Source organism: Diplotaxodon limnothrissa, linkage group LG7 (assembly GCF_057381915.1).
Source record: "Diplotaxodon limnothrissa isolate DT_005_m linkage group LG7, D_limnothrissa_male_GT1.1, whole genome shotgun sequence".
Lineage (NCBI taxonomy): Eukaryota > Metazoa > Chordata > Actinopteri > Cichliformes > Cichlidae > Diplotaxodon > Diplotaxodon limnothrissa.
In genome coordinates this window covers 56,976,177-56,997,952 of record NC_140602.1, presented here as the reverse complement: position 1 = coordinate 56,997,952, position 21,776 = coordinate 56,976,177, and the positions used below count along the sequence as shown (strand labels likewise).

General features: G+C 39.4%; 1 protein-coding gene across 1 annotated transcript in view; it reads left to right on the top strand.

The window, feature by feature from the left end:
* Positions 1-18,964, top strand: part of LOC146629324 (synaptic vesicle glycoprotein 2C-like) — a 65,054-nt gene extending 46,090 nt beyond the window's left edge. The window contains exons 4-12 of the mRNA XM_085360006.1: positions 6,175-6,308; positions 7,723-7,812; positions 7,898-8,008; positions 8,129-8,217; positions 9,453-9,617; positions 11,180-11,313; positions 16,996-17,199; positions 17,355-17,514; positions 18,781-18,964. Of these exons, the coding sequence (XP_085216132.1) occupies positions 6,175-6,308; positions 7,723-7,812; positions 7,898-8,008; positions 8,129-8,217; positions 9,453-9,617; positions 11,180-11,313; positions 16,996-17,199; positions 17,355-17,514; positions 18,781-18,964 (1,271 nt within the window). The remainder of the gene's footprint in view (positions 1-6,174; positions 6,309-7,722; positions 7,813-7,897; positions 8,009-8,128; positions 8,218-9,452; positions 9,618-11,179; positions 11,314-16,995; positions 17,200-17,354; positions 17,515-18,780) is intronic.
* Positions 18,965-21,776: the final 2,812 nt, after the last annotated feature.

Sequence of the window (21,776 nt, the reverse complement as noted above, 5' to 3'; positions counted from 1 at the left end):
GTGGATGTGTTGGTGGAGTTTGGGTGAGACTTTCTTCAGGTTTCCCTTATTAAAGTCTCCGGCTGTGATAAACGCCGCCTCTGGGTGTGCGGTTTCCTCGCTGCTGATCGCGCTGTACAGTTCCCTGAGTGCTCGGTCAGTGTCGGCTTGTGGGGGAATGTAAACAGCCGTAATAATCACTGCTGTAAATTCCCTCGGTAGCCAGAATGGCCGGCACTTAATCATCAGGTACTCCAGGTCCGGTGAGCAGAAGGATTTGACCGGGTGCACGTTCGCATAATCACACCAGCTGTTGTTGATCATGAAACACACACCACCGCCTCTGCTTTTCCCAGTAAGATCCTGTGACCTGTCCGCGCGATGCACGGAGAACCCCGGTAGTTGTATTGCTTGTCCGATAGCCAGGTTTCTGTGAGGCAGATCACGCAGCAGTCCCGCATCTCTCGCTGGAATGAGATCCGTGCCCGAAGCTCGCACAGCTTGTTCTCCAGAGACTGCACATTAGCCAGTAATAAACTGGGTAATGGTGGTCTGTTAGTGCGCCGTCTCAGTCGAACCAGAACGCCAGATCTTCTCCCTCTGCGTCGGCGTTTGCGGCCTCCAGGGCCAGAGAACAAAGGCGTCTCAGGTGAGATGAATGGGGGGTCTGCAAACGGAGCGTCCGTGTTGCAAAACTTGAACTCCGGAAAGTTATAAGAAAGACCGTCTTTTATGTCCAGTAAGGTTTGTCGGTCGTACACAAGGAGACATGTGCTACTCGTGAAAAAATGAAGGAAAAGTAAAATTAAACACAGAAAAAAGCTGTTGCTTGGGGGAGCTCGCGACAAGGCTGCCATACTCGGCGCCATCTTGTTCTCTCTATTATAAGTATTAATTATTAGAGTCAGAGAGCAGGATAAAATAAAGATACACAGGTTCCTCAAAATTTGTCAGTTTCAACTTTCTAACCAATGGCTACGTAGTATTTCTCAACTTAACAGTGAGTGTCATCCCTTGCTTATCACAAAATGGTGATGACAAAATACCTAGTTCAAGGTTTTCACTAACCAGCGTGAGACGTTGTAGTGGGCATATCCATCTTTTAAATTCCACCTTGCATAACGAGGCGGCTGTGGCTCAAGAGGTAGGGCGAATCACCTATGAATCACCCACACATGCAGGGCCTTGGGGTAAAGGTGTGTCACCAGGGTGCAGGGGAGGCTTCCCCCCCTCTGTCCCCTTCTGGCTGCCTGTGCCTAAATTTTATCCCACAACTTAGACATTCACATTACTCACACTCTCATAACACATACATATAGGCACAGCTGGCTGCCGGCGGAGCTCACGGGCCCCAGATGAGTGACCCCTCATCTGGGGCTCTCCTCAGCTCTTTCTGGGATAGTGGTGCGGCTGCCCCTCTGTTGGTCTTCCTTGGTCTCTTGTGTTCTGAGGGCCTCTGGATGTCTGGAGTTTTGATCTCCTCCATACCTGCTTCATGCCCTGGAGGACGGGGCTATGGCTCTCCACACCCTCTAGCAGATCATTACATGAAGGAACCTTTTAAAAACAAGCGTGTTCATGCTCACAGGTGTACACACGGGTGCTCACACACACAAACTACACCCTTTTTTGGCTCCTACCTCAAAGCACACTGTGCGCTGTCGATCTTACGTGCTGCACAATAATGTTTAATATTTAGTATTTACTGTTATATTCCCATATATCATCGTGATGTTGTTTATTATGTTGCTCTTTCTTTTCTTCTGCTTGTTTTCTCTTTTTTCTTTCTCAACAGGTGATCCAGGTGATTGATATATGTCTTTTTTGTCTGCTTATTTTGTTGGTTTTTGTTTTTTGCCCTTTATCCCCGTCCCTCTTCCCCGCTGTTTTTCTTTCCTTCTTTCTTTTTCCCCTTTCTTTTCCCCAGTCAAATCTGTCCCGTATTTAGCAAGTGAAAATAAAATAAAATAAAATAAACAATAAAAGGTTAATCAAATAGACCATTACGGCAAGGCTGGGATGGTCTATTTGGTAAAGTAAATCCGTTGGGCATCTTTCTTCGCCTTTAGACAATAATTCTGATGGCAAAAGAGCCAAATGGGACATGCAAAAAAAAAAAAAAAAATACATGACTGAATATAAAGTTTTAAATACCAAAAAAAAAAAAAAAAGAGTTGATGGATTGCGTGTCGAAGTATGCTAGATCAACTCCAAGTTCCCCCTGATGCATCCACTGGAGTGTGAGTATGTGTGTGAGTTGTAGATATGGTGTTTGTGTGAATGTGTGTGTGATTGGGAGAATGAGACTTTAAGTACTCAGAGTAAAAAAGTGCTACATACCTAAAAAACAATCTATATCATATATGTTATTTTTTGCTTTTTACATGAGGAACACACACATGCACACACACCCACACACACACACACACACACACACACACACAGAGAAAGAAACACAAAGTGTAAGCAAAAGCTGACATTGCTGCGTTTAAAGTAAGGGCAAAGTGATGCAATGTGCTCGCAACTTTACTGGCCCAGGTTCCAAAGTGGAGAGGTTTCCCACTGTTAGGAGAGACTCACATCACCAGTTTGAACATTACTGCAAAAAGAAAAGGCATTAACGTCGGACTTGGCGGTACTGCTCCACTCTTGATGATACCCCCTGCAGTAGTAAGGCATGCACATCACAACACGATACATAACATCCAGTGAGCCTCGCAAATAATTCCCCCATCGTGGGGCTTAATTTAGAAATCAAGACCCATCAGGGGGGCACACAAACACATAGCAGGTGGCGATGTAGGTGGAAACCACAGCAATAACAGCAGCACAAAAAAGCAACAAAGTGTCTGTCAGTCTGCACAATAAATATATACATGAAGGGCACTAAAATGTACAGAGTTGTGTTAGGCAAGCAAGGTTCATCTGGACATACAGCATTTTTATTTTAAAAGAGCATTCTTTTTAATCAAATCCTTTTAGGAGACTATAATTGAAAACCAATGGTTTTGCTCATTTATTGGAATTTTATGACAAACTGTTTGAGGTTGTGAAAAAAATGCAAAAAGTTGACTCATATAGTTAATCTCATATAGTGAAGGAGAGGAGGTGTGTCAGAGCATATGAACAAAAAATGAGCTAACTGAAATCAATCAGGAATGGGGGGCTGCAGATAAAGAAAGAGGAGCAGAGAAATAGATTAGGAAGACATGGCAAAAGAGAAGCGAAGAGGGCTCTGATTTATGAGGCCTGCATCGGGGATAATCAAAAGGTGAAGGGATACAGGAGAGGGCTAAAGGGAGGCAAAACAAAGACAGAGTGAGAGAGTGAAACTGTTACACAACAGAGGAGCAGAGGAGGAGAGGAGGAGGAGGAGGAGGAAAGCTTCTTGTTTGCCATGGTCCTGGTGATCAGATATAATGGAGTTTGCTCTTGGACACTGGCCATCAGGATGTTGTCTCTGCTGGAGACTATTCTGTGACTGTGTGACACTATAGTGTGGGGGCACAGGGTTGATTAAGTTCCTACACCAAGTGGTGTTCTTTATTTAGAATGAAGCTACAACACCAACTTTTTAAGCAGGTAAAGAAAACATGTTGAGGAAGTGCAAACTTCTTCAGTCTGTGCAGCTTCACATTTCATAAACACTACCTCTGATTTCATTTCACACTGAATGAACTTGGAGAAATTTTGAATTTTGGGCTCACACTTTTGAAAATAGTTCACATTGAGCTTTTTTCCCATTCCCAGCACCCATGCAGTAAAGTAAAGTAACAGTATCTACCTTTAGGAACTACTACTGTGAAACTAGAGAAAAGGCACCTAAACAACAGGAAATGGCAATAAGGAGGAAAGAAGTGGTAACAAAAATACAGAAAAGACAGATGGAAGTAACTATAAAGAAACACTGGACAACACAATATCAAAACAGGGACCAGGACTCAGCAAATACAAATAGAAAATTAAAGACCATGACAGTACTGACTACACATGGCAAGTAAGCACCTTAGCTTTCCTATTAAACTCTTAGTGATATCAAAATATCAGTAGAATGTGAAAAATAATCTGCAAATAAATTCATAACATAAATGTATTTTCTTTAATGTATGTATTCATTTATTTACTTTTAACTTAAAGAATTTGTATAGACACGCAGGCCATATACTATCCAGCAGTGGGTGCCGCAGAACCCTCTGCGACACATTTTTAAAGTGATACAGCAATAAATGGACATCTCCGTGACAAATACATGGGATTTCTCATAAATGCTTTACAACGATTTTGCCAGTAGAATACTGTTATTGTAAAACAGAGCTAAACTCAGTATGTCTCTGAGTCAGCGGGTAAAAATAGTTGCATTGTGTTCTGTCCCTGCAAGTACTACTACTTATGTATAAGTACCAAAAATTAGAAGTAACTGTTTAATGAGAAAAAAAGAATAAAAATTAGTGTGCGGTGAAGCTCACAAGCATACACAGAAAGATATTTCTGTCTTATAGGTCATAAATGGCTCCTAAGAATCTAAAGATAGAAGCTTACATTCTAAAGCTCTCCAGTGGCCGTCAGAGTGCAGGAGCGACTGAGTGTGAGAGGGCTTATAATTGAGGTCAATTGATTAGACGCCAGTGTTGTAACACATTTTTTCTACAAGATGCAGCAATGTGTGGGTAATAAGTTCTGCCGCAGTGCTTCCATTGACTTGTAGATAACTGTGTGTGTGTGTGTGTGTGTGTGTGTGTGTGTGTGTGTGTGTGTGTGTGTGTGTGTGTGTGTGTGTGTGTGTGATTTTAGCTTTTTAAGGTGCTAAAAATGGGTTAAAGTAAAGAAGCACATAAATCACAATAAAAAATGGCCAGTTCAAGTGTGATGTGTGTCACAGTGCAACATGTGTCTCTTTAAGACTTTTCTGTCTGTGAGTCTTTGTGCATGCTTGTGTGTGTGCAAGTGTGTCTGTGTTTATGCACGTACCCTATGTACATGCTTTAAAATTTGTGTGATACCACTAAGCAATGGCCAAGGACAGTGTGTGTGTGTGCGCGCGTGTGTGTGTGTGTCGGTGTACTGTATGTGTATTTCAGCAGTGTTCACTTACTGTAGAGGAGGGACATAAATCTTGCTGAGTGTCTGAATCAGTCAGCCATCTCCTCTAGTCCATTATAGCCATAATCCCCCTAATGAGGTTTGTACTGGTACAGGCTAGAGCAGCGCCACAGGCCACGCACACGCGCACACACACTTGTATGTCCATGCTAATACACTTTTCTATTGTTAATTTTTGCATACAGACTTTGCTGTGTGAGTAGACAGGATGGCTTCCAAACATATAGGTACTCCATCATATATTGCTACAACTTGTTGATGGTCTTTGCAGAATGTCCTTTGGAGCTTTTGAAACTTTTAGAGAAATCACAGAGTACTTTTGTATTTGATGTTTTTCAGATTTTAGTACTGGAATGGAGCCAGTGTCAAAAGATCTCTGTTCTTTTTCAGAACACATAGTGACCAACATATCGCTAGAAAGTGATAATTAAAGTATTTTTGTTTTTTCATTAGATCATTTTAAAGACATCATGTTTTGTCTCTTTTGTTTTTTCTATTATGGGACCAAATCCTAAGGGGACTCGTTGAATCTCTACTAGAATATTATTATAACATTTTGTAGAGGATTAAATCTTTCTTAATTGTGAATACAGTGCATTAGACACCACAAACTGTTTTTTTCAGGCACAGTTTTGTAAAAGCAGCTAAATCAGCTTAAATAACCACACCTAAGAAATTTTCCAGTTGGATGTCGAAAAGAGTCATGTGGCCTGCCAGTGAGATCAGCTGATCTGACAGGAATGCTGAGAGACTTGACTTTATGGCCCACCTGAACTAATGCAATGCTCAGTTTTGGAGCCTATCACAGCTACAATAGGGTGGACAGGTTGCCAAGCTGATGCAGGGCTAACACAGAGAGACAGACAACCATTCACGCTCACATTCACACCTATGGGGAATTTAGCAGTTAACATAATTCCACTAACTGCATTTCTGTCCAACCTTGAGGGACAGAAAAAAAAAGCTACAGCAAGTATACATGTGTGCTTGAATTTAAGTTTTATGTCTTCTTGTGCAACGGGGACTGAGCTCACAACGTGATGCTATGCCACATTATTTCTAACTGTCCTTGTGTGTGCATGGTTCTCTGTGCAGGCTGGAGTTTCAGCATGGGATCAGCCTACCAGTTCCACAGCTGGCGAGTGTTTGTGGTGGTGTGTGCGCTGCCCTGTGTCTCTGCTGTGGTAGCTCTCACTTTTATGCCTGAAAGCCCCCGTTTCTACCTGGAGGTAAAGGAGATGTTTAGTATATGAACTGTTCCCGCTTGCTTGCAACTTGTTCATTCTTCTTTGCCATAAAGCTCAATTAAAATCACATTAGTGAGCCACACTGATGGACTGGGTAACATGTCTTCCTCATTATAAAGAAAAGACACTCTTACAGAGAACCATTAGCCTTATTATTTAAAGAAAAGAATAATTATGATTCTTGTAGATATCAGACAAAATCAGACCGTAGTGAAAAACAATCTTGATGTCACTTTTTAAGTCAACTTTTTTCTGATTGGCTGCCCACTAAGATACATATTAAACTACAGGTAGGTGAGCTTTAGCGCCCTATTAGGCAAGCGATGAATTTAGTTAAAACTCAAAATCACAGTAATTACTTGTACATATGCTGACCTCATTATTTGAAACTTAAACACTCACTACTGTAGCAGTGTATATAAAGAACATGAAAATGGAAAGTAAAACTGTAACAGGTGAATTTGAAACTTTATGAAGATGTATTTATCCTCTATTATTTCTGATCATTATTTATTATTACACATAAAATATTCATAGAGGGAGATGCAAAGTGTACTACTAAGACTTCCACTGGGGTGTAATAAAGAAAAAGAATTATAATTTTAAACTTAAAAGCAGATGTTACAAAGAGTATGCATTTTTATGTGTTACCAATGGAGAAGTCTAGTCTCCCTACACACAGTGGAATCCTAAACTCCAGATGGCTATTGCAGTGAGCATTAAATGCTTCCCACTTTTAGACTTTTATACCACCTTGGAGGACTAAAAGTCTAAAGGAGCCTCTGACAGAGCCTGTTGTCCAACTAGTATGATGTGTAGCAAGAGTGTGCAGTGTTGTTCATTACATTGACCACTTTGTGGTGCTTCCCTCTCTACACAACACATGTATGGACCTCAGAGTATTCCCCATGGAGCTCAGCCAGCCTTTATCAGTTTTTTCAGTTTCTTAGAGTCACTCTCTCTGATGCTGCCTCCCTAACAAAAAGCTGCAAAGAAAAAATAAATCACTGGCACACAATGAAGCTTTTTTTTTTCTCACAAAGTGGATACCATCTGTTAGATGCCCTTGCATGAAACTGAAGTTTATGTACAATAATTGCTTTATATTATCCTTTTATCAAAAAGAACAAATTAAATGAAACAAAATCATTCTCCTAGGAGAACAGCAAAAAGCTTATTTTCAGCCTGCTCTTCTTAATAAGCTTACTTATTAGGACAGCAGTGTGGAGATTCTGATGCTGGGGTTGGGGCATAGAGGTGAAGGTCACTGTGCAACACATGAAATAGACTTTACACACAGATATATAAATTGCATACATGTGCTATTCACTGTGTATGTGGAGTGTTAATATTGAAATCCAGCATATATATCCAAATTATGATAACTATTCCCCAGATGGGTAAACATGACGAGGCCTGGATGGTGCTCAAACACATCCATGACACGAACATGCGTGCCCGCGGAGAGCCAGAGAGAGTCTTCACTGTGAGTACACCCCGGGCTTTGCTCTTCATCATTCCTGCTGCTGCAAAGCCATTGGCAGATGACTGATCAGTGTCTCCCCCTGCAGGTGAACAGGATAAAAATCCCCAAACAGTTGGATGAGCTGGTAGAGATGCAGAATGAGTCAGCCAACCCTGTACTCAAGGTCCTCTTCAAGATCAGGGCTGAACTCAGAGGAGTAGGAGACTCTTTATGTCCTGTTTGTTAACCTTCACTTTTGTTGCTGCATTTTCTTTTATAGTCAATATTTATGGTTGCTATGAATAAAATTCACCAAAACCTTTTTCTTTTATATCAGATCTGGTTGACATTCATGAAATGTTTCAACCACCCAGTGAAAGAAAACACTATGAAGCTGGCTGCAGTCTGGTTTACTTTGTCCTTTGGGTAAGACAGTTATTACACATCCCATATAGTTCTACTTCTGCACTTTGAATGTGTTGTTACTGTTGGCTTTGATCATGTTCAGATATGCTGTTTTTTGCTCTGGATGATGCATAGCTAATATAGATTTCTGTTATGCCCTTGGCACCAAAGTAGATGTTCTCTCACTTATATCTGCCTGATGAGCCGTGGTCAGTTAGATTACATTTAATTTGTGTCTTTTATTGCTTTTATTTTACATCATATTTATGACAGTTTTTCTGTTGCAAGCTTTCTATGATTGACTGGATTTTTTCCATTTGAAACCCCAAGTCAAATACAATGTTTTTTTTTGTTTGTTTGTTTGTTTGTTTAAAAAAACTGGTATTCAATTACACCTCATACTCTACCTCTGCAAGAAAACATCAACATCAGGGCAATGGCTTTGAACTTGTGGTCAGTTAACGCTGCACTGTCCTAATGACTTTGTGGCAATTTAGACAAAGCAGTATCATTTAAACAAAGACAGTTTCATGTCTTTTACCTTCCACCTAACCATCTGCATATATGTACACCCAGATAAATATTTCTCAGCAGATGTTGTGCAGTAGTGTTGCATCTGACTCATGTTCTTTTAATATAGATCCTTATGGAAAGACTAAAGCAACTCAAAGAAAGATGTTAGCAAAGAAAATAAAGAAAAAGACAGGAGCACTGGGAACCTGGCTGTACGGTAAAGACAGAAGCAAATGAAAAAAAGCATATATTGAGTTGTAGGTGAGTCTGGGCACTAAGGAAGGAGAAACTAACGCGTATCGATTGGCTAGACAGCGAGATAGAGCCAGAAAGGATGTGCAGCAGGTCAGGGTGATTAAAGATTGAGATCGAAATGCGCTAGCAAGTATAAAAAGTGTGTTAAGAAGATGGCAGAAGTACTACGAAGAGCTTATGACTGAAGAAAATGAGAGAGAGAGACAAGTGGAGATGGAGCAAAGATGGTGAATCAGCAAGTGTGGAGGATTAATAAAAAGAAAGTGTGGTCAGCTATGACAAGGATGCGGAATGGAAAAGCTGTTGGTCCAGACGGGATACCTGAGAAGGTATGGAGATGAGAGAGAGCAGTGGATCTTTTAACCAGTTTGTTTAACGCAATTCTGCAGAATAAGATGATGGAGAATAGAGAAAGTGACTATTACTAGAGGTTATTAAAAATGACCATATGTAACGCAATTTAATACAGAATCTTTTGCTGTGTTCAGGTACTACGGGCTGTCTGTGTGGTTCCCAGATGTCATCAAGCACCTTCAAGCTGACGAGTACGCCTCCAGAGTGAAGATTCATAACAATGAACGCATTGAAGACTTCACTTTCAACTTCACCCTGGAGAACCAGATCCACAGAAATGGGGTCTTTGTAAATGACAGGTACGCCAGGCTTGGTGCACAAACTGACTTCTATTTGAATACTTTCCAGTGATCTTCAGCTTTCTCAGACACCGATATCAAGAGTGGGAGAAATTATTAAAACTAGCTACAGGGTAACACATTGTGATCTAAACCTGTAAGCCTCTTTTAGCACAATGTTGAGTTTAAAGCTGCTTGTCCTGTTGTGGGATAGCAGTACTATTTGTCATTCCCACAAACAACACACCACTGCAGGTAATATAAATCTTTCCTCTTTCTCGTCTGCCACCAGGAAATTAAAAAGCTTATCTCTCTTCCTTATTCTTTCTTACGGTCTCTCTCTCACCCATATACACACATCTGGTCCTCCTCCTCCTCCTGGTTACAATTCTCACAAACAGAGCCGAGCGAAGACACATTGATATGCTGTTTTTGTTCTTTTTGCCTTCTCACTGGAGACCAGAATGCATTTATTATAAGAGATTAAATCAAAAACAGTACCATGTACTGTGTATCGTGGTGTGAAATAGCACACATAGATAACTGACTGCTAAGGCCAGACATCCTGAAGGGAGGAGATGCTGGTGGTTTTCAAACTGTGGGACATATACCATTGGTGGGGAACAGATCCACTGTAGATGGGGTGCAGCTGACCATGGAAAAATATGGAGTGGAACTGAACAGAATAAATATGTTTTTTGAAGATAAAATAAACAACAACAAAAAAACAGTTTCCTGATGCTGTCATGCTGACCAGTACTTCGATAAAATTCAACTTGGATTATTTTTTTTATTTATTATTATTATTTTTGCTGTTCCTGAATGATAAAAAAAAATGTGGAGAATGGAGGGTGAACTGAAGTGGGAAATTCCTGGTTCTGCTGGAGGACAGTGACCTTTTTTGTTTTTGTAATTTTGCCTCTTTTAGCACCACAGTGAATCTTAAATCAAACCAATACATCATGTGATTAAAGTGCTGGCTTTCAACTTTAATTTGAGGGGCTCAACAAAAGTATTGCATTAACTGTTGAATTGTTGTAGAATTACAGCTATTTGTATCCATAGTTCCCCAGTTTGAGACACTCAAATGGAAGTGGACAGTATTATTATTATATTAGTATTAGTATTATAAAGAATATCATACATTCTGGTTTTAAGTGCTTTATCTGTTCAGTTACAGATGTCCTCAATGCCTAATTAATTCAGTAAAAAGTAAAAGGCCTTGTATCTCCAAAAATAAAAAAATGTTAGTAGAAATATTTCAAATTTCTGCTGAGGTTTTATATCAGGTTAAATGCAGCTATTCACTTCCATCTAGCAGCCTTTGTTACATCTAATTTCTAATATTCCATCTTAAGAAGTTTGAAATTGGACCGTTTGGTTTGCATTCAGCAATTCATCCCTGCCTTTGTTGTCTGTGCAGACACTGAAATAGTGACTCTGCATTTCCCTGGTTTGAAGGAAAATTATCTGCCATCACCCTAATTGTCAATAATATGTGTTGCATATCGCTGTCAGTAGGTGCTTCTTTCTTGCAATAACTCCATCCTTGTCCACTTCCTATTTTTATTTTTATTTTTTAGGTTCATCAGTATGAGATTTAAGGCAGTCACGTTCATCGACTCATCTTTTCTCAACTGCTACTTTGAAGATGTCTCCTCAGTAGGATCCCTTTTCAGGAACTGTACCTTTGTAGACTCCTTCTTTTACAACACAGGTAAACCACATCTGTAAAATGCACACTTATTCAGGGCACTTCTCTTCTGCCTTTCCAGAACAAAGGCACTTCTCTCCAACCCAGAAAATCCTATTAGGCTCTTGTTGCCTTATACATAAGTCTCACTCAGGCTCCCCGCCTCTGTCTGGCAGTTCATTATGGATCCAAACTTCTTGCTCAGAGAAGAAAGAATGGTTTTGAGCATTTTATACCTCTGCTTTATGCCTCTAAATTACTGCTTAACCTCTGTGCCCCCTGCACAGATTGCCTCTCTGAACTAACTGTGACTTTATTTAACAACAAAAAAGTGGGCCAAGCTGTGCTTGGGAGGACTGAAAATGGCAGTTTGTAACCACATGATGACTCCTGCAGAGATACATTTTCTTATGTGATTGTTCAGTCAGACAGTTATTTAGAAATATTTCTCTGTGCATGTGGATTTTTCTTTACTAAGGCGGTCTTGCTGATTACTGTTTTCTTTTTCAGGAACAAATTTAAAATTGCAGCAGCACCAAAAGTGTCAAACTGTACTGTTAATAAATCTAAGTTATGAAAGTGTAATCCAGTTATTTTAAGGCCGACAAAGAAACAAGTTGAACCAAAAGGCAAAGGCAGGAGAGGTGTTTTAAATGGTCTGAGAGAATTGGAGCTGAATCAGACCTTGAGGGAGCACATGGTAGAAAATCAGTCCCCTTCAGCACTCAGGAAAGCGCTGAATATAGCAACAGCATGGGCATGTCGGGTTTGCCAGTAATGCTCCATGAGATGTGAAATCTTTTTGCAATTGGAAATGTGTCTCTAGAGAGCAGAATTTCACGTATTGTGTGTTTGAGAGATGCTCTTCTGCATACCTTGGATTTAACGAGTGATTATTTGAGTTACTCCCCCCTTCCTGTCACCTTGAGATCATCTAGCCACTCTCCTCTGGCATCAATAAAGCGTTTCTGTCCAGAGAACTGCCACACAATGGATATTTTACTCAAACAGCATGAACCAGCATCGTAGTTGTTTATATTTGTGCTGTTGTCTGTCTTTTAGTCTTTAGTCCTTTATCCTGCAGAGAAGACAAACCCCTGACCGTGGCTCAGGGGGTTGGGAATCGCATCTGTAACCGGAAGGTCGCCGGTTCGATCCCCGGGCTCTCTGTCCTGGTCGTTGTGTCCTTGGGCAAGACACTTTACCCTACTTGCCTACTGGTGTTGGCCAGAGGGGCCGATGGCGCGATATGGCAGCCTCGCTTCTGTCAGTCTGCCCCAGGGCAGCTGTGGCTGCAACTGTAGCTTGCCTCCACCAGTGTATGAATGTGAGAGTGAATGAATAGTGGTATTGTAAAGCGCTTTGGGTGCCTAGAAAAGCGCTATATAAATCCAATCCATTATTATCATTAACTCTGGTAGTACTGCAGTACTTTGGCTCTCTGTAGTAATGTTAAATGGACTGTGGTGTCATTTCCTATCCTGTCCAAGCAAACTTTTTAGGCAGTCAGTATTCTAATGATGCATAGCATCATAGCCATCAAGCTAAGTGCTGTTAGCTTTTTAGAGGACTGTATGTAAAGGGTTGTTCAGACAGGAAGAAGCTAGCAGTTATTTAGCAACTTATAAACACATCATGGAATGTCAATGAAATTCAAAAATTTGCAATTAGCAAATTACATTAGCAATGACAGGCAAATTAACTGTTAGCCACATAAACCAGGCAAATCCCAAATTATAGTTTTCTCAGCTAGCAGGCAAAACATGCTACAGTAAGGAGCTAGTTAGCAGAGGTGGGACCAAGTCATTGTTTTGCAAGTCTCAAGTAAGTCTCAAGTCTTTATCCTCAAGTCTCAAGTCAAGTCTCAAGTAATGTCAGGCAAGTCAGAGTCGAGTCTCAAGTCACTGGTGTAAAAGTCCGAGTCAAGTCACAAGTCTGAAACTTTGAATTTCAAGTCCTTTCGAGTCTTTAAAAAAAAAAAACGAAAAAATAATGTTGCAGTTATATGCTAAATGTAAATATTAGACCATGTAATTTTAAAATCTGTGTTTTTCTCAACACATGACAAAATAGTGAACTTAGAAAATATACACAAATTGTGAAATTGCACCTCTTTAAAATGCAGCTCAATTAAACCTAGCTCCAAGAATAATTTTCATCGACAGTTCTGAGATAAGCCGCATGTTATTCTTGGATGCGGTTGTAGGACCGGCTTTAAAATCGCATGACAAAAATATCATACACATTAAAAAAAACTGCATCACCAACGTAGCCTGGACAACATTTGCTAGTTAGATGAAGTCAGCTATCTCATCGTAGCATATTTATATGCATATTTATAATCATACGGTTCTTGGATTGAGTGCACACACTCATGAAGTTTAGTAACTTCAGGTCACTGCAACAAGTCCAGGTACAGTTTACCGACAGATGGGTGCAGGACCTTGAAATGCACCGTGTAGAACGAAAGACCATCGTACGTATCATAAGTTTACCAGTCTCACAAATTGTCGTCATAAATACATATTCGTTAACCGTTTATTAATAGGACCTTTGAGCTCAACGGTAATTAATTAGTAGTGGAAATAATTTCTGGTACCCATCACAGAAATGTAGCAGTGACAACAATATTGTATGCTGTAATCGTACTGGGCAATTAGTGATACAAAAAACCTGTTTTATCCTGTGAATAAAAGTATATGTTTTTGTTAATGTACCATAATAACAGAAGCGAAACACAATATTGTGTCAGGACAATTCACTATTTATGCACAATAAATAAAGGAGCATAGCGCGACAATTTCTGTTCAGCGCCAGACTTGCTTGTAACCTATATCACTAATTATGTTATGAAAATGACGTATTAACTACTAAAAAATACTGACCTTCGTGTAAATGCTTGGAGCAGACTAACCTGTGAGCTGGAGTGTTCTGGGACGTTATATTTGATCTTTGAATGGCTGCAATCCAGGCCATCCGTCGCGTCTTTCTTACTTCGGAAACATGGCTTGAACAATTTCTCTTCAACGACGTAATCCGATAACAACCGATCTCTTTACCCGTCGGCTTCCCGTGGCTGTTATGCGACCGGCTATTGCAGTTAATAATACAACGGCTTCTTGACATTTTTGTGTTTCTTTTTATCGCTGTGTGACTGATTTCAATTGAAAGCCTGCGTGCGCTACTACCGCTTGCCACGAGTTCCCAGAATCCTTTGCGGTTCTACCCGTGAATGACGTCACATTTTCAATCTCTATATAATATGCATGTTAAATTTTATATTTTGGGTAAAATATCAAGTCTTTTCAAGTAAACCGGTTCAAGTCCAATTCAAGTCCCAAGTCATTGGTGTAAAAGTCCAAGTCAAGTCACAAGTCTTAGAACATTTTTTCAAGTCAAGTCTAAAGTCATAAAATTAATGACTCGAGTCTGACTCGAGTCCAAGTCATGTGACTCGAGTCCACACCTCTGCTAGTTAGTTTAAACTGGCATGACTGGAGTAAGAATGGCTTTGATCAAATGTGCCTATCAATACATCTGAATCTAACAAATAGCTAACATATTAATGAATCATGTCTTGTTTGTTACACTCATAATCTTCTTCTTTTTTTAACTTTCTTGTGTTCTTGGGTCATTTTTATGTTTACCCTTTTTGTCAGCTCCATGTTAACATTTATCTGTCTGCTTCTTCACGTCTTGCATCTGGTCTTAGGATATACCAGAGGTGTGGACTCGAGTCACATGACTTGGACTCGAGTCAGACTCGAGTCATTAATTTTATGACTTTAGACTTGACTTGAAAAAATGTTCTAAGACTTGTGACTTGACTTGGACTTTTACACCAATGACTTGGGACTTGAATTGGACTTGAACCGGTTTACTTGAAAAGACTTGATATTTTACCCCAAATATAAAATTTAACATGCATATTATATAGAGATTGAAAATGTGACGTCATTCACGGGTAGAACCGCAAAGGATTCTGGGAACTCGTGGCAAGAGGTACTAGCGCACACAGACTTTCAATTGAAATCAGTTATACAGCGATAAAAAGAAACACAAAAATGGCAAGAAGCTGTTGTATTATTAACTGCAATAGCCGGTCGCATGACAGCCACGGGAAGCCGACGGGTAAAGAGATCGGTTGTTATCGGATTACGTCGTTGAAGAGAAATTGTTCGAGCCATGTTTCCGAAGTAACAAAGACGCGACGGATGGCCTGGATTGCAGCCATTCAAAGACCAAATATAACGTCCCAGAACACTCCAGCTCACAGGTTAGTCTGCTCCAAGCATTTACACGAAGGTCAGTGTTTTTTAGTAGTTAATACGTCATTTTTCATAAAATAATTGGTGATATAGGTTACAAGCAAGTCTGGCGCTGAACAGAAATGGTCGCGCTATGCTCCTTTATTTATTGTGCATAAATAGTGAATTGTCCTGACACAATATTGCGTTTCGCTTATGTTATTATGGTACATTGACAAAAACATACTTTTATTCACAGGATAAAACAGGTTTTTTGTATCACTAATTGCCCAGTACGATTACAGCATACAATATTATTGTCACTGCTACATTTCTGTGATGCTACCAGAAATTATTTCCACTACTAATTAATTATCGTTGAGCTCAAAGGTCCTATTAATAAACGGTTAACGAATGTGTATTTATGACGACGATTTGTGAGACTGGTAAACTTATGATATGTACGATGGTCTTTCGTTCTACACGGTGCATTTCAAGGTCCTGCACCCATCCGTCGGTAAACTGTACCTGGGCTTGTTGCAGTGACCTGAAGTTACTAAACTTCATGAGTGTATGCACTCACTCCAAGAACCGTATAATTATAAATATGCATATAAATATGCTACGATGAGATAGCTGACTTCATCTAACTAGCAAATGTTGTCCAGGCTATGTTGGTGATGCAGTTTTTTTTTAATGTGTATGATATTTTTGTCATGCGATTTTAAAGCCGGTCCTACAACCGCATCCAAGAATAACATGCAGCTTATCTCAGAACTGTCGGTGAAAATTATTCTTGGAGCTAGGTTTAATTGAGCTGCATTTTAAAGAGGTGCAATTTCACAATTTGTGTATATTTTCTAAGTTCACTATTTTGTCATGTGTTGAGAAAAACACAGATTTTAAAATTACATGGTCTAATATTTACATTTAGCATATAACTGCAACATGCTTTTTTTCGTTTTTTTGAATGACTCGAAAGGACTTGAAATTCAAAGTTTCAGACTTGTGACTTGACTCGGACTTTTACACCAGTGACTTGAGACTCGACTCTGACTTGCCTGACATTACTTGAGACTTGACTTGAGACTTGAGGATAAAGACTTGAGACTTACTTGAGACTTGCAAAACAATGACTTGGTCCCACCTCTGGGATATACATTGTTCACTTTTTTCAATTAGTTGTATTTTATGTAGTTTTGAGCCCAAGAGTCATGATCAGATTTGAGATTAAAGCTCATTCTTGTCTCGATATAACAAAGAAAACACTTTGTGTTTTTTTGTGCTTTTGTGCTTTTGAACATACTCTTAGGTGTTGGTTTCCATGTTACAATGCATAATGTCTTGTCTGCCACTGTTCGAGTTAATAGCAAGTGGTAGTAGAAGGTGACAGTCAGATACAAACTTTTAATCCCGGGTCAACATGTAAAACCTTTCTTTTTATCTTCTACATTTACAGATATTGATGACACCAAGTTGACAAATTCAAGGGTGATCAACAGCTCTTTTCACCACAACAAGACAGGCTGTCAGATGACATTTGATGACGATTACAGTGCCTACTGGGTCTATTTTGTCAACTTCCTGGGAACGTTGGCTGTGCTTCCTGGAAACATTGTCTCTGCTCTCCTCATGGACAAAATAGGACGCCTAAGCATGTTAGGTAGGATTTCCTTTCGATGTGGGATATGAATAGCAATTTTTCCCCTTGTTGTTCTAGTGTCATGTGCAGTTGGCTTTTGTGCCTGCAGTGACCTCTAGTGACGTGAATGAAGTTATTTCAAGTTTAAGATGTAAAGCTCATGCTGTGCTCTGCAGGAGGTTCCATGGTGCTATCAGGCATCAGCTGCTTCTTCCTTTGGTTTGGCACCAGCGAGTCAATGATGATCTTCATGCTCTGTCTCTACAACGGCCTCAGTATCTCCGCCTGGAACTCCCTGGATGTGGTCACCACTGAACTATACCCAACAGACAGGAGGTGAGTGGTGCACTTACTGCATATGCACTTAGAATACAGGAAATAGTGTGGCTCTGTGCTTTATCACTGAGCAAACCAATATTTGTGCAAAATTTTGTCTTGTCAGTTCCCCCATATGAAAGAAAGATAAAGAAGAACACGTCTTTATTATTTCTTGTTTTTCAAGACTTTTCAAGAACTAGTCTTGCAGAGGCCTAAGGCCAAGAAACATTACAACAACAAAACAAAAAATCGAGTTTTTCCTCATGCTTGGAAGTTTTGCTTTGATCTTTGAATAAAACTAAGCAGTGCTGTGCTATAGCACTGCTTCAAAGTTGGGAAGTTTTGGGAGTGTTAAATAATTTCAAATTTACTTTGATAAGTAGCAACCTCAAACCTTTTATTAGTGAAACACTGAGGACATTCACAGCCAAAGTCTGACCCATTCACAGACTGTAATGTCACTTCACAGTACTGGAAGTTTTTTTTTTTTTTTGTCACGACAGTCGACTGTTTAATTCTAGACACAGGTTGGACATAAAGAAGTACAAATACTTTGTAATTTGTACTAAGTTGAATTTTCAGGCACCCTTATTTGAGCATTTATTTTTCTGACAACTTATCATTTGTACTCCCTACAGTTTAACATACAGTAAATACCTCTACTTTTTACTACTTAAATTTTCAAAACAGGTTCATTACTTTAGGTTGAAGATATCAGAAGGGAGTTATTATTTCCCGTCACTGCAAAAACCAACTAATGTGAGCCTAAATGGAGAGCCCATACTCAAGACGAAACTTGCAAATCTATGAGATGCACCATGATGTGTGTCAGAAGTGTCTCTCAACTTTCCATCCCTTGAAATAGCCATGCTTTTCATAGAAGCCACATCAAGCTGCATAGACCATATTTGGAGGTCAAGACGTTAGACACAGCAAAGGCATATAAAACACCCGGTGCAGAAATTGCATCAGAAACTGTGTTTCAGGGCTCATGTCAGTTTTTATTATGAACTATAGTAAAAAACATGCCAAGGCTTCTGTATTATCTACAGCTTTTTCTGGCTCTCTAAACTGGTGGCAATCAGGAGATTTGATTTTGTATTAGTAATCAAAAGTTCTTCTGGTGCCCTTGACTACAGCAAGAACTGAATAGAAATTAAATTTCTGCACATTTGGGATATTTGCAGCAGCATTTTTAAGAAAACATGGTGTTTCACGTTGTTAAGAAACAAATGAGACATACTTACTGTACATTTGTAACCCTCTTCTCCTCTTTGTCTGTAGGGGCACAGGATTTGGCTTCTGTAATGCTATGTGTAAGCTGGCAGCGGTGCTGGGCAACCTGATCTTTGGCTCTCTGGTTGGCATCACCAAGGCCATTCCCATTCTGCTGGCATCATCCGTGTTGGTTGGCGGCGGGCTAGTGGGGCTCCGACTGCCAGACACACGTGCCAATGTCCTCATGTAAACCTCACCACAGAACAGTATGTTGTTTACCAGGTATTTTCTCAGTTTACTGAATAGCAACATATTTACAGAAAGTGATTTGTTAAAATATTTTTGAAATGCGCTTTGCAGTTTGTTTTTTATTTACTTTTTTTCCATAAGATATGCGGAATATGTTCACAAACTCAGATTCATGATGAGTTTTATTATTCTGTTATTTCTGAGAGAAATACCTGGTAAATTAGGATAATGAAATGCAGTTTTGCAGAGCAGTAGGTGTACAGAGGAGCTTCATTTAGAATATCAAATGTTATGCCAGTGGCTTTTTACCAGAGCTATTGGCATTCTTGCAGGAATTTGGAGGAAAAAAAAGCTTTTCAGAAGCAAGCTAAATTTATCAGCGGTGATTAAAGTCTTTATAACAGCAGCTCATTGCAGCTCAGCACTACAGTGGGCGGTTTCACACATGCAGCCCACAAATGCATGTGCCAAAGCTGCAAAAGGCTTGGGTTTCTAGCAACCTTCCCCTTCCGAGTTCCAATCAGTTGTATGCTGATTAAAGGAAATGTGTGACGTTTTTGTTTACATGTGCATTTGAAGCCACCAGCAGCAGCTCAGGTTTGCCAACTGTCAAGGTTTTGGCATGAGACACTTGCTTTGAGGCTCTACCTTGTGTGGCTCATGCTGGTCAATAATTTGCTTGCCCTTAGTCAGCAAAAGGACACACAGTCCAAAATAACTGAAGACCTTTCATGCACAATGACTGCACAAAATGCTGAGCACAGGAGTTCAGTTTATTGAGTTCAGTTTATTGCTTTCAGCTGTTTATAGGAGTCTTCCCACTGACTTTTTGCTTAAATTTGTAAATGTTATATAACCGAAGGATCCATATGAGCATGAACATTCATGAACATGACACACAAGTGATAAAGATCTGTCAGCATATTATCCTCTACTTTTTTCCAGACAGGTAATGTCACACACAGTCACAGTTTTCATGCTGCAGTTTAATTACTTGTTTAGCCTTCTCTATTATAGCCATTAGGACATTTTTAATTTACTGTGTGTACAAGTCTCATCTGTTTTCTAAAGTTTTTATTTTTATTCGTTTATTTATTGTAGATATTGTCCACAGTTGCTTTCTGTAGCAGTAATCTTTTTCATGTATCAATGCGTGACTTAACTACATATAGGAGCTGTTACCCTCTTGTAAAGGGTTGAGTTTATAAAGATATAAAATTAAATTGTGAGCATAACTGAGTTCAGCTTATTTATGTAAGCCTCCAAAATAGTCCCCATTTATTTATTGGCCCCTTGGGATATTATTTGCTCATATCTCATGCTATAGTCATTACAGTAACTATGACCAGTAACAATGAAAACACTTTTAATGGTATAAGGTACAGTTATCATTGGACATGGTTAGGATCTTCAGTGTTCATTATAAAATCATTAAATTTCATAAATAAACCTAAAGCAAATTTGTGATCAACATATAGCACCAGGATGGGGAAAGAGGTATTGTTTTGAGTCAAAACTTGAAAGTTGGCAATGTTGGCTTGCTTAAAAATTATTTATTAAGTGTTTATAATTAGACAGGCTGTTTTATTATTTATTTATTAATTTATGTCTCATTCATTGCTTTACCAATGTGCTTTTCTGTTTTTTGGGTGGCGATTTACTGTGTTTGAACTTTGCTCCTACAATTTTCACTCCATTGATAAAATAGGTTGATGATACTTAAGCCTTTTGCTGCAATTTGCAAAAATGACAAGGCCATAAAAATCAATAATGATATACATAGTAGTTTAGTCCAAACTGGCAACTTCAGCAGCTACATTTCTAAAGTGAAAAGAAGTTTACATTTTCTGCTTTTTACAGTAAGAGACTTTTTTGGGCCTGGAATCCTTTTGTCTGAATGCTTCCTCTCTGCATCTCTCATGTTGGTATTGTTTAGTTCACCATGAAGGGCTTTGCTCTTTCTTTTAATTTCATCTGCCAAAAAGAATTTATACTGTAGGAAACTTCTGTTGGTATCAAATTATGTTTAGAGTCTTTTCCCCCTCTCTATCTGTCTCATTGTCCTGGTTTCTTCATAGTGTCACTTTGTCTGTCTTTTCACTCTGTTCCTGCCTTGCTGCTGCTCCGCCTGAAACTCAAAGGCCTTTCTCAGATGTTGTGCCTCTCTTACCGTCAAGCCCACCTCTCCTTCCAAACCTTGCTGGAAGCTTTGCTGCTCTATCTTGCTTTTTTCATTCCTATCTCTTGATACTGCAGTGAGCACACCTGTGTGTGTGTATTTCTCTCTCTCTCTCTGTATGTACAGCTGTGATCAGAAGGTTGCATACACTCGTCATGGCCACGAATATCATGGTGAATTTGGGCTTTTAATGATTTCTTTGAATGGTTCTTTTTTCAGGTTGGAATGATTGTACCGCACACATCTTTATTTACTTTAAAAATAAGAATTGGCTACACGAGGTGAATTTATTTTATTGTCAAATCCACACAGATTTATATACACCCCTGAAATTGGTTAAATGACTGTTAACAATTTGTAACTCAATCAACCACTTTAGTAACCATCAACAAGCTTCTGGCATAATTCTAGTTGGACATTTGACCACTGTTCTTAGCAGAAGTGTCAGGGTTCATCTAAATTGGTTAGTTGGGAAGGCCATTTCAGAAGAATAATGTTAGCAAGCTTAAACTGTTCCAAAACCAGCTCTGATGTGTGTTTGGGGTCATTATGTTGTTGGAACACCTAGTTGTCCCCCAGTTTTAACCACCTAGCTATTGATCTCAGCTGTAGTTGAAGAATTTTGAGGTAATCT